Source organism: Apodemus sylvaticus, chromosome 3 (assembly GCF_947179515.1).
Source record: "Apodemus sylvaticus chromosome 3, mApoSyl1.1, whole genome shotgun sequence".
Taxonomy (NCBI): Eukaryota; Metazoa; Chordata; class Mammalia; order Rodentia; family Muridae; genus Apodemus; species Apodemus sylvaticus.
Genome location: NC_067474.1, coordinates 157742905 through 157756462, shown reverse-complemented (window position 1 = coordinate 157756462; position 13558 = coordinate 157742905). Strand labels below are relative to the sequence as shown.

The 13558-nt window shown below is 39.8% G+C and overlaps 1 protein-coding gene across 1 annotated transcript; it reads left to right on the top strand.

Annotated features, from left to right (window-relative positions):
- The first annotated feature begins 2427 nt into the window (after nucleotides 1-2427).
- Nucleotides 2428-9202, top strand: LOC127681594 (oogenesin-1-like). Its single transcript, XM_052177988.1, has 4 exons — nucleotides 2428-2457; nucleotides 6481-6800; nucleotides 7341-7913; nucleotides 8501-9202. Exons 1-4 carry the CDS (start codon nucleotides 2428-2430, stop codon nucleotides 9060-9062), a joined length of 1485 nt encoding a protein of 494 aa, XP_052033948.1. The 3' UTR covers nucleotides 9063-9202.
- Nucleotides 9203-13558: the final 4356 nt, after the last annotated feature.

Here is a 13558-nt window from a genome sequence, read left to right as displayed (position 1 = left end):
TTATGAACATCGATGCAAAAATACTCAATAAAAATCTTGCCAACCAAATCCAAGAACACATCAAAACGATCATCCACCCTGATCAAGTAGGCTTTATCCCGGGAATGCAGGGTTGGTTCAGTATACAGAAATCCATCAATGCAATCCACTACATAAACAAACTCAAAGAAAAAAAACCACATGGTCATTTCATTGGATGCTGAAAAAGCATTTGACAAAATTCAGCATTCTTTCATGCTTAAAGTCTTGGAGAGAACAGGAATTCAAGGCCCATACCTAAACATAGTAAAAGCAATATACAGCAAACCGGTAGCCAGCATCAAACTAAATGGAGAGAAACTTGAAGCAATCCTACTAAAATCAGGGACTAGACAGGGCTTCCCCCTTTCTCCTTATCTTTTCAATATTGTACTTGAGGTACTAGCTCAGGCAATTCGACAACATAAGGAGGTCAAAGGGTTACAAATTGGAAAGGAAGAATTCAAACTATCATTATTTGCAGATGACATGATAGTCTACCTAAGTGACCCAAAACACTCCACTAGAGAACTCCTACAGCTGATAAACAACTTCAGCAAAGTGGCAGGTTATAAAATCAACACAAGCAAATCAGAGATAGATGTTTTTATCTAGGCATTTGTCAGGTTATGCTTAAAAGCAGTGTCTCTTCCCAAAGTATAGACTGAGTTCTCTAAAGAGTCAAATAAGATGAAGATAGTATTTACCTGCAGGGATGCTATTTCATCTTTAATATATCCTGGAATTCAGGAAAATGCAGGGAGTCTTCTATAGAATGCCTTCACACAAGTCATCATTGCAATCTCAAGTGGGTAGAGTACAGCTCCAGAATCAACTGCAGGAGCTTAGTGGTGTGGTAGGGGAACTCCTTCAGAATGAGCATATAAATGCTTTTTCCAAAGAAATTAACCCTGAGTGTGGGCACAGCATTGTGTATCTTTAACTCAAGCCCTCCAGAGGTAGAGGAAAGTAGATCCTGACAAAAACAATAAGCCCAAAATTTACCTTGCATTAGAGATGAAGCCTGCAATGCATTTGCAGGTGTTAGAAATAAGTTTTCAGTCACAAAGAAAGAGACCATCACATTATGTGCAGTGCATGGACACATAGCCTTTACTCTCTTAAGAGGTCACATTAGGGAGATGAATCACAGGAAGACAGAAAGTGGGTTTGAAGTTTATTACAACTTACTCAGTGACCTTTGGTATGAGCTGGGATTAGAACTCACAGTCATGTTTGATTGTCTAGTTGGAAAAGAATTGACACATGGCTTTGGTTGGGGGGCAGGGAATCCCTGCTCCTTGCTATTAAATTCCTGAAACAGGCCTTTTGTATGAACAAAGGTTCTCTCTCTCTCTCTCTCTCTCTCTCTCTCTCTCTCTCTCTCTCTCTCTCTCATCTCTCACTTGTGCAAAATATTTGCAAGTTACCACCGATAAACAAATTAAATTTCTTGTCTTAGAAACAAACTTCATGCATTCCATGAAAGTTTGATTATTTCTTTTGTTGTTTTGTTTTAAGACAGCACCCATCTGATATCTCACCCCTGCCTTTAATTTAAGCACTGCAGTTGTGATGGGGAGAGACAGACAGAGAAAAACAGGCAGAGAGATAGACAGGCAGAGAGAGACAGCGAGAGAGAGGAAGAGGTCTGGAACCACAGTCCTGAAGATTGTACCAGATACACTGCAGACTTTCTCTAACACCCTTCTCTTGTGGGAAACTGAGGGCAGCTTTTTTTCTGGTAGCCACCTTTCTTTATTTTGGTTTGGATGTACATGAGATTAGAAGACATTATGTCCATTAGCTGGACCCTCCTCAAGCTTACTCTGTAGCTAAAGCTGACTTTAAACTCATTTGGCTGGCATCCTCCCACCTCAGCCTTCTCAAGCTGCCACAGCTGATGATGAACAGAGCACCCAAGATCAGCCTTGAACTCCAGAGAATGCAATCAGACTAGGGGCTCCTAGGCAGATAAGGCAAGGGAATTAAAGTCCACAGCCACAATGCTACATCTACTCCAACAAGGCCATACTCCCGGCATTGCCACTCCCTAGGCCATGAACATACAAACCATCACAGTCTTGAACTCAGAGATCCCCCTAAATCTGCTTTACAAGTGATGTGAGCAAAGGCATCAGGCACAATCACTTGGCTTCAATAAATAAATTCTTGACTATGGATCTGGTCTAAGATTCCTCCAGTGTACAGATCCAATTTAGCAGCACTGTTCAAATCTGAAAATGAGCAGGTAGGTGGAGACTTAATTATTGAATCAGAAGCTGCCTTTGGCTGGGAGGGTGTGGCTACAAAGTGAGGGTTCAGCTGAAACATATACAATAAGTCAAAGCAGGCAGAGAAACTCTCAGTCTCTTGCAATTTGGAGTCACAGCCTTCCCCTGCCTGAATATGGTGTTTTGTTACCAGTGTCCAGATCAAGTAAGTCCTTTTGCTCCATAAGGATACCTCATCCCATGCAAGCTAGTCTAGCCTTGTTATCAATTGAAATTTTGGTTGTATACACTATTACATGTTGTTTCTTCTTTTTTTGAGATGAGTTCTTCTAGATAAGATTGCCTGGCCTGCAATCTCGGTATTCTGTACTTTTTGGCTAATATCCACTTACCAGTTAGTATATACCATACATGTTATGAAACAGGATGGTATTTTTCTAGTTCCATCCATTTATGTGCAAAATTCATGATGTCCTGGTTTTGAATAGGTGAATAGTATTCCATTGTGTAAATGAATCACGTTTTCTGTATCCATTCTTGGGTTGAGGGCTATCTGGGCTGTTTCCAGCTTCTGGTTATTACAAATTAGGCAGCTTTGAATATAGTGGAGCATCTGTCTTGTCGTATGGAGGGCCATCTTTCGAATATATGCTCAAGAGTGGTATAGCTTGCTCATCAGGTAGAACTGTTTTCAATTTTCTGAGGAACCACCACATTCATTTCCAGAGTGGTTGCACCAGTTTGCAATCTCACAGCAATGGAAGAGTATTTTCTTTCTCCGTATCCTCACCATCATGAGCAGTCACCTGAGTTTTTGATCTTTACCTTTCTGACAGTTGTTAGATAGGATCTCAAGGTCATCTTGATTTGCATTTACCTGATGACCAAGGACTTTTGAGTATTTCTTTAAGTGCTTTTTGGCCATTCAATATTTTACTCTGGTTGAATTAGGGAAAGTTTTGAAGAAGCTGAAGAGAAGAGGAGGTTGACCCCATATGAACACCACTAGTCTTAACTAACCTGGGCAACTGGGTGCTCCCAGAGACTGAATTACCCAACCAGGCAGCATATACAGTCTGGTCCAAACCCCAGGCACTTTAGTACAGCAGAGGACTGCCTGCTCTAGCTTCAGTGAGAGAAGAAGTGCCTAATACTATAGAGACTTAAAGCCCTACAGAAGGGGACCACCCTCTTGAAGGCAAGGGGTAGGTAGAATTTAATGAAAAACTGTAGGAGGGGGAAATGGTTCAAATGTAAATATACAAAAAGATCTAAACCTCACAGGGATTCTCCTACTTAGATCACCTGAGGGCTGCTTAAGTAGAATTATCCGAGTGTGTTCTCCATTACATCCAATTATTATTAATTGGTCATTGTGATTTCTGCAGGATATTTTGCTTTATATTGATTTGTTTTTCATTTGAGACAGCCTCAACAAAAAATGTCAGGGTGAGCCTGAATTCAAAGACTCAGCACTGGTATGACAGATATGAGTCCCTTTACTACTGATCTTTATGTCACTTTTAAACTGGAATTGTTTGCTGTGCTTTTAATCCCAGCAATAGGAAGGCAGAGGAAAGCTGGAAGTGTAAAATGCTAGTTATTATATGTGTCTTTAAAAATGGCAAAATAAGGGGCTGGAGAGTTGGCTCAGAACACTGAGTGTCCTTCCAGAGAGTTTAATTCCCAATAACTACATGGTAGCTTACAATCATCAGTAATGGGATCTGATGCCTTCTTTAAGTGTCTGTGAAGGCAGGGACTGTGTACTCATATTCATTAAATAAAAAGATACATGACTAAGTAAATAAGGCAAAACAAGCAACTAAAAAATGCTTAAAAAAAACAAATGGTACTTGTATCTCTTCACTGATACATAGTCTCTTATTTTCATGGTACTCAGCATATTCTCAAACTTCGAAGAAGAAACCAGCATATGTGTGCGTGTGTGTGTATGTGTGTGTGTGTGTGTGTGTGTGTGTGTTTAATATACCTTATATCTCAATCACAGTCTTCTTTACTCCTCTCCTCCCATACACTCCCTTGAATACAATAGAAAGGCAGAGGTTAGATGGTGTCTTAAGTTTGATGCCAGCCAAATTTATTTTTTTATTGAATTAATCTTTATTTACATTTCAAATGCTAAAACCTTTCCTGCTTTCCCTCCTCCGCAAAAACCTCCAACCCTCCTCACTCCCCCTTTCTCCAAATACATGCTGCCTATTGACTCACTCCCACTCCCCCATCCCCTGCTCAATTTCCCTTTGTTGGGGCATCTATTGCGCCTTCACATTGCTAAGGACAACTCCTCCCACTGATCCCCAACAAGGCATTCCTCTGCCACATTTTTGGCTGAAACCATATGTACCCCTTGGTTGATTGTTTAGTCCCTGGTAGACCTGGGTCATCCGGGTGGCCAACATCCTTGTTTTTCCCATGGGGTTGTAAATCCCTTCAGCTCCTTTGGACCATCCTCCAACTCCTCCATTGGGGACCCCACAGTCAGTCCAATAGTTGGTTGCCAGCATCTGCCTCTGTATGTGTAAGTCTCTGGCTGGGCCCATCTGGAGACAACCATGACTTGCTCATTTTGGTATGTACTTCTTTTCATCCATAACAGTGTCAGGGTTTGGTAACTGTTTATAGGATGAATCCCTAGGTAGAATCCAGATGTTCTTCAACACAGAGATGGATACAGAAACTGGTATATATACACAGTAGAGTACTATTCAGCTATTAAAAACAATGAATTCATGAAATTCTTAGGCAAATAGATGGAACTAGAAAGTATCATCCTGAACAAGGTAATCCAATTACAAAAGAATACACATGGTCTATTCACTCACTGATAAGTGGATGTTATCCCAAAAGCTCAACGTAAACAAGTTACAATCCACAGACCACAGGAAGCTCAAGAAGAAGGAGGAAAGAAGTGGGAGTGCTTGGGTTCCTCTGAGAAAATGAACAAAATACCCACAGGAGAAATAAAGGAGACAAAGCATGGAGCAGAGACTGACTAAAGGCCAGCCAGTCAAATTCATATAGCAATTTTCAAAACAGTCATGGATAAGACCATATCTCAAAGAAGTAAAACATAAAACAATAAACAAACAAACAAATAAGGTATTCCCATGTGCTGATTGATACATGGTATAATCTTTTCACAGAACCCAGGATGTGTTCAAAATTTCAGAAATTTGCCTGATTCTTTTTAAGTGTTTTAAAGATATTTAAAGATATTAAAATTTGAATATCCCTTGAAATTAAATTTTCCATTCCTTTTTCTTACTTGTTTTGGTATTCCATTGGTTGTTTCAGGTCTCAGGCTAACTGTTCTGGTGCTAAAGTTGTTTCAAAGTATGACATTGAGCTAGTGAAACTCCTGAATTTACCATGTAAATTATAATCTCCATCTCATAGTGTCTACTTTCTGCATGGTTTGTAAAGAGTTACAGACTGTGTCAATGACTACTGAAGGCTTACTGACTTTAGTGGTTTTTCCTACTCTCTTTAGCTCTGTAGCTTGCAGAAGTCAAGCTTGGAGCCTTTTCAACTCCCTCTCCAAAAGGCCAGTATGGGTGATAATCAAAGATTAATGTCAATAATTAGTGAGAGGACTTTCAAATATGTTGTGAGTTATTTCATGCAGTGTACCCGAATAGAGATTGTGGAAGATGGGAAACTGTTTTCCTTTGCTTTCTTTGAAGGCCTGGAAAGGGAAGCACAGTCTATTGATCATTAAACAACTGCCTGAGCCTTCAGAGTTCCTGGTGATCCCTTCCCAGTGGGATGTATTCACCCTTGCTGCAATTAGATGTGGCCTTTGGGAACCAGGATACTTTGGAGATGCTTCACAATGCCAGAGAGAATTATGGCAGTAAAATCCACCCAGGCCAGACCAGGCAGTTCTTGATTAGGTATGCTATGGTGGCACAGGCTGAACATTGGTGGAACACATATGTAATCTCAGCCATATGGAGGCACGGGCTGGCCAATCTCATTGAGGTTGAGACCAGTGTGGTCCATAAAGCAACTTTCAGGACAGCCAACAATACAGGTAGCTCTATAAAGACCCTATCTCTGAAAACCAAGAAAAAAAACTGAGGGTGCTCAAATAGCTAAACTCATGCTCATCAGTAGTTATCTAATCCTCACACTTCATTGTGTGGGCAGAAATTCTTCCCAAGATTCTTGTCATTAATGGTATATTTTTTACCTGCATCCCTAGAATCTATCTTCTTCATCTTCAGAAGAAGACACAGTGAATATTTACTCCCCACCCACCCTCCAGAAGCTGTCAATTCAGAGACTACTGAAGGATGAGACATTGGCCATTTCTGTTCTCAAGTACCTGTCTGATGTGCTATTCCAACTAATGTTTGAGGAAGCCTTCACTGATGGACATACAAAGATCTTAAAGGCCATAATACCTCTGTGGCCCTTCCCATATCTTTTTTTAGGAACGTTGATAAATAAATGCAACCTGGAGACTTTGAAGGCTATGCTTGAGGGATTAGATATACTGCTTGCACAAAAGGATACTTCCAGGTAGGCAAGATCAACTGGGATTGGAGGAATGTTCTCTGAGGGCTGAGAATGAGCAATTTAGGTTCAGAGAATATTTGACCAACCATGGATTAGAGGCTTCTGGTCTTCAATTTTTTTCTTCACCCCACATTCATATCTACTTTTCCCTGGGTGTAGAGGATTAGAGGGATGTAGAAGCTTTACCTTAGTCTCAGCTATCTCTGCAAAGAATTGCTAATGTAGAAGACAAAAAAGTAGACATACCTAGTGAGGAATGGATCTTTCTTTCATTCCTCAAAGGTACAAGTGGAATGAGGTTGGGGATAAGGAGCCTGGAATGAAGGGGAAGTAAGACATGGTTAAGAATGCTTGTCTTGCAAAAAAAAATGGTTAGTATTTACTGAGTATGTGACACGTAGAATTTAATTCTAGGCACAGGAAAAGACAAAGTTTTGGAAGAAAGACCTGATGTATGAGATGTGAAGAGAATCCATGTGTAGTGTGTAAGATGTGTTTTTCTCTATTATCTTCTAAGAATCACTTTCTTTTCTCTCACAATAGGTGCAAACTCAGAGTGCTCAATTTGACTAATAAAAAATATGGCTTGTTGGGTGAATCCCATGAAGGTGAAGGCTTTTCAGAGTTCATGACACAGAATCAGCCAATGAAGAAGAGTCTTGACTGTGAGGTGAAGAAAGAATTGAAATTGATGAGTGAACTCCATTTCATGGAGGGCACACTTGATGAATCTACCACGTACTTGTTTCAGTGGGTTCAGCAGAGAAAAGATTCCATTCATCTGTGCTGTAGAATGCTGAAGATTCATGGCTTAACCGAAGCCACAGTCATAGAAATCTTCAAAATTGTACATGCAGGCTGTATACAGACACTTGTCCTAAGTAATATCTGTGTAGAAGACTTGGCTTTTCTTATTTCCCACTTGAGACAGATGAACAGTCTTTCCACACTCATTCTAGACCACATCACAGGTACCTTCTTCACGGGTGATTCGAAAAAGCTTGATGAGGAGAAAATATTCAGATTGGTTTCGCAACATCCCACATTCCAGAGTCTCAAGAAACTCTATGTACAGGATGTCTCCTATGTAAAAGGCAACCTTAAAGAATACCTCAGGTAAGGAAGGACTGAGAGGGTCCACTAGACCAGAGAAAACATATCTCTAATATTATTTTTGTTTTGAAACAAGGGAGTCCTTGATGATCTGGCCAGTATAATCCTAACACTTTTAGAAACATAGCATATATGAGCAGACACGCTCTATGCTACAATATTTATGCCTATGCATAAATAGGCTTTTAATTGCTAATGTGTGAAAGGTTTTTAAGTCAAGAAAGAGATTGAGTAGATGAGAAATATGCAACCCTGGGTTTCAAGGGGAAGACAGGATCATGGATTTTGGAGGAGCATAAATAGTAGTTGTTATATTTTGCTTGAGACAGGTAGTCATTCCTACCTGTACCGTTTTGGCCTGATATATCCATTGCTGTGGTCTCCAACAATGCCCTGAATTGTGCCTATGGTGATATGTACAGACCTCAGACTAAAAATGTTTGAGTTGTGTCAGTAGACAACAGAAGGCTGTGTTATAGAGTTGACCTCAATATATAGTCAGAATGAGTTTGGGAAAAGTGTCATCTGCTTAGCTGCCAATCATATCTTCACCCTTTGCAAAAAAAAGCAATCATTTGTTCTCTACTCAGGTGCCTGAAGAAGCCTTTGAAGACACTTTGCATCGCTGACTGTGAACTCTCACAGTCAGACTTGGATTACCTGCCCTATTGTCTGAATATTTTTGAGCTCAAACAACTGCTTCTTGGTGATAGATGTTTAAGTGATTTATTCCTTGTACCTCTTGTGTCTCTCCTTGAGAGAGTTAGAGATACTCTGCAAACCCTGGATTTGGAGTCATGTTATTTAGAGGACTCTCATTTCAGTGTCCTGTTGCCTGCCTTAAGCCAATGTTCTCATCTCAGAGTGGTTGATTTCTATAATAATAATATCTCTCTGTCTATCCTGAAACAAATTCTACACCACACAGCCCAGTTGAGTCAGCTGACCTTTGAGCGGTACCCTGCCCCTTTGGAGTGCTATGATGAGAGTGGTATAATACTATCACATAGACTCAAATATTTTTGTCCTGAGCTCCTGGATATACTCAGGGCCAAAAGACAACCCAAGAAAGTCACCTTTGAAACAACCCAATGCTCTAAGTGTGGTGGGTCCTTCATTTATAATCTTGAGAACCAATTATCTGTTAAGTAGAAATACTGTAGGATTGATTGTGAAACAGGGAAATGGAAGCTTAGTATTGGGTATTGATGAACTCCTAAGTGAATGCACACTGCTGAATGAAGCATGGGAATGTCAATCACCTAAAGGTCTGAGATACATTGGAAAGCCAAGATCTCTCTCTGAGCTAATGAATGGATGTTCATTAACATCCATCATTATGATGGATCAAGCACTCTCTTCTCTAGGATTATTGTAGTTTGAGTGTGTTACAATAGAGGTACCGTTTTATGAGATTGACCTCCACACACACAATGTTGACTGCATACAAGAAATGTTTTGACTTTCTGGGTTGCTGGTATGTCCCTATCAGAGCACAGGGCCTAATATTTTCCAGCATTTCTATACCTGTGTCTGTTTTCTTCATTCCACATCACCATAATTATATCAATGTTAGATTTGTGAAGTTCATTTCATCCCAGAAACAGGTGCCATTAATGGGAACCAAAGAACATGATTCCCCATTGAGCTCAATGTTTGAGAAAGAAATTAATAAGTAGTACATTCAATTCACAGTGACAGAATTAGACGTGGAGAAACATGAGATGAGGGGACAGGATTCTTTGGCAGTTAATAAAACAAGGACCAAGTGAATACCAAGGCATGAACATTTCAAGAACTATGTCTCTGTATTTATCCTTTGCTGGAAGATAATATTTGCAGCACATAAATACTCAGAGCTATGATATCAAAACAAGAATGACATGAAGTGACCTTAAGCCATTTATTTTTTCATACTTACAGAACAGTTTATATGTTGGCTTACAAGAACTTCAGAGAAATTATCCTAACACCATCACCTGGTTCCCTCTGACAATTACTCACAGGGGACTCCCAACATTCATGTGCAGTGCAGCTTAAGATATTGAGGTGACTCACATTAGGTTTCAGAGAAGAGGATGTTCTCTATGGAAATTATGACAGTATGCTCTTCAATTCTTATCTTTGACATCATTGCTGGTCCCTATGTCTACATCTATGGATCGCTGTCTCACTGGCTTGTTATGGGTCTTATCTTCTTCTCTAGAGGCAATGGAGTGCTGAGAATAAATATGTACACCTCCATTTCAGGCTACTTTCTTTTTAAAAAATGTACCACTATGTTCTTCACGAGATTCTGTTACTATTCCAAGACAATTTTAAACCATGAGTTTTTTGGAAGGATGCTTACAGAGAACGGAAGATATATCTGGCCACAAGCCAGGAATGGATCATTATGTAAGGATCCTCAGAGTCAGCCCAAGACACTCTAAAACCAAGTGCTTAGCACAAAAGAGATCCATGTGCATCAGAGGGACAAGGGCAAGTGATATGAGACAAGACAGGTGCCAGAAGACAAAGGTGAAGGGAAAGGGAGCAAGGGAGAGAGTAAAGGACTGTTTGCCTTTAGGTGCAAAGGACTCCCTCGGGATAGAGAATAATACCTAGCCTATAGGCAGAAGATATGTTATAAAGCTAAAAGTGCAAGCCCCATGTGAAGCCCCTTGAGGTATTTAATTCAGCTTGATAATTAAATAAACCAAAAGGAGATTTTCACTGCTGGACTTTAATGATTGGCCTTGATAGTGGGCCTCAAGAGGAGGAAAGGTCCATATAAAGGCAAGGACTTGGGGGCTACCTTTTGAAGTGTAATCTAATTGTTTTCAGCAATGCACAGATATTGGGGACAAGGTCAGAGGCTGCCAGGGCCATGTTTGTCATTGTCAGGCTGGCTACAGTCCCATCATTGAAGCAGGAGAATTGGTGAAACTTAAAAGTTCCAAATTAATCTGCAGATCTAGACCATGTATTAACAAAACAAAACATAACAAAAACAAAACAAAAACTCTACCTTCCTCCAAACCAATGTAAATAAATAACCCCTCACTCAGTTTACTAATATGTGACTAAATAATAAAATAAGACTCAGCAGTTGGGAATGATTCTCTGAATGGGCTCTGGATTCTTAGCGTAGCATGAAGTTTTTGATTTTCACAAAATTAACTCCAACAATGGAGATAATGAAAATAATCCAGGCAACATCAGTTTGGGAAAAAAGCAACCAATGGATGCAAGCCTCAACCTTTTGAGTAGCTAACATAGCAAATGATTGACAGAGCTCCCAACTTAGGTATTATATATTTCAGAACTTATTTCATAGTTGTAACAATGTTCTCTGAAGATTTTTTTCACGTTTGATGTAGATGTCCCTAATATCAAACATAAAGAAATATACACTTGGTTTACACTCAAAATTATGTGGGACACAGGCAAATACAACTCAGTCAGCGGGTAGATGCTAACCTATCATTGTACTAGGAAGAAGCTGAGGTACAAGGATTCTGGGAGATGGTGTTTGAAATAAATAAAAGCCTTAGAAAGGGACTGTGTCTCAAAGATACATCTAAGACTAAGTAAAGATGTAGCAACTAAATAAATGAAAGAAAACAGTGTTGGGCAGGGATTCAATGACTAGGCTCTTAAAGTTCAACAAAGTCTCGGGTATTTTGTTTTTCATAGAGAGAACATCATCCATCTATACAGTAAACAAAATATATTTATTATTTAGCATGACTCAGATATCCAGTAACCTGGCAGTTTTTAGTTTGCAGGTAGGTCCAGAGGGAATTTAATGAGACAGAGGTGCCTCACTGCTTCAGAATCAGAGAATGCTCTGGGTGTAGAGAATATGAGTCTCACTAACTGGTCTTGGGTTATCAGTCTTCAGTGGCTATAGACTACTTTTCTCCACGGTGATACTCTGTCAGATCTAGAATTAGAAAGGAGATGTGACAGAAGAACTCAAATTCAGAGTCTTTTGAGAAAAACTGGATGAAGACAGATTTTGATTGTAAATGCACTGGTTTGTATCTTTTGTTGTTGTTTTTGTTGCTGTTGCTGCTGCTGCTGCTGCTTTTGAAGCTGATGTTCTTATCATTTGAGAAAAGTCCTCACTAAAGTAGCCCTGGCTATAACTCACTTCTTAGATTAGGCTGGCCCCCAAGCCATTGAAATCTCCATGCTTCTTCCTGAAAAATAGTGGGACAAATAGCATGTGCACCCACACCTAGTGTTTAAGAGAGTTCCAAATACATCCGATACAATTTCATCCTTTTTTCATTTACTTTTTGCGAAGATCTTTATTCCTATTCCAGTTATACCTAAACATCTGTGTGGGATTTGTAATTGAAAATACATTCCTTTTTGTGCAAGTACATATAAAGTAGTATAAACCAAATTTTGAGAGTCTTTCACATTATTTCTTTAAAAAATCCTCTGTACATGTACTGGCTGGTTTTGTGTGTCAACTTGACACAGGCTGGAGTTATCACAGAGAAAGGAGTTTCAGTTGGGGAAGTGCCTCCATGCGACCCAACTGTGGGGCATTTTCTCAATTATTGATCAAGGGGGGAGGGCCCGTTGTGAGTGGTACCACTTTTGGGTTAATATTCTTGGGTTCTATTAGAGATCAGGCTGAGCAAGCCAGGGGAAGCAAGCTAGTAAGGAACATCACTCCATGGCTTCTGCATCAGCTCCTGCTTCCTGACCTGCTTGAGTTCCAGTCCTGACTTCCTTTTGCGATGAACAACAATGCAGAACTGTAAGCTGAATAAACCCTTTCCTCCCCAACTTGCTTCTTGGTCATGATGTTTGTGCAGGAATAGAAACCCTGGCTAAGACAGTACCCATCTCTCTATTGAAATTAGCAAAATTTGTCAAAATCCCATATATATTATTTTAGACTTTAATACATTGCAAGATGAATTAGAACCGAGAACCAGGCTTTTTAAACCTTAAGTGTTCTCCCTCCATGCTCCAACTTACAACCAAATCTTGCCTTCTGATAGGTTGCTTCTGTCCAAATCCCATGTTTCTTGGCTTTAGTTTCATTATCTTCATTGCTGGAGTTCCCTTTCTGAAAGCAGAAAAATCCACAGTAACCTGAAATTCCACAGGTCCATTCAGTGTATTATTCCCCACAGCAGATTCTTTTTTTTTAATTCCATATATTCTTACATTTCAAATGATTTCCCCTTTTTTGGCTCCTGACTCCTTGAAAGTCCCATAAGCCCTCTTTCCTCCCCCTGTTCCCTCATCTACTCCTTCTCACATCCCTGTTCTGGTATTCCCCTATACTGCTGCACTGAGTCTTTCCAGAACCAGGGACCACTCCTCCATTGTTCTTGGACATCATTCAATATGTGGATTATGTCTTTGATAGTCAAAAAGTTTCTAAGCTAATATCCACTTCTCAGTGAGTGCATACCATGATTGATCTTTTGAGACTGGGTTACCTCAATTAGTATGATATTCTCCAACTCCATCCATTTGTCTAAGAATTTCATGAATTCATTGTTTCTAATGGCTGAATAGTACTCCATTGTGTAAATATACCACATATTTTTTATCCATTCCTCCAGTGAGGGATGCCTGAGTTCTTTCCAGCTTCTGTCTACTACAAATAGGGCTGCTAGGAACATAGTGGGGCA

Excerpts from the sequence above, each read along its gene's own strand:
- LOC127681594 (XM_052177988.1), top strand. The coding sequence starts at position 2,428 with ATGGTGTTTTGTTACCAGTGTCCAGATCAA. Across the intron at positions 2,458-6,480 it reads GTTACCAGTGTCCAGATCAA|AATCTATCTTCTTCATCTTC; the intron begins GTAAGTCCTTTT and ends CTGCATCCCTAG. Across the intron at positions 7,914-8,500 it reads AACCTTAAAGAATACCTCAG|GTGCCTGAAGAAGCCTTTGA; the intron begins GTAAGGAAGGAC and ends TTCTCTACTCAG.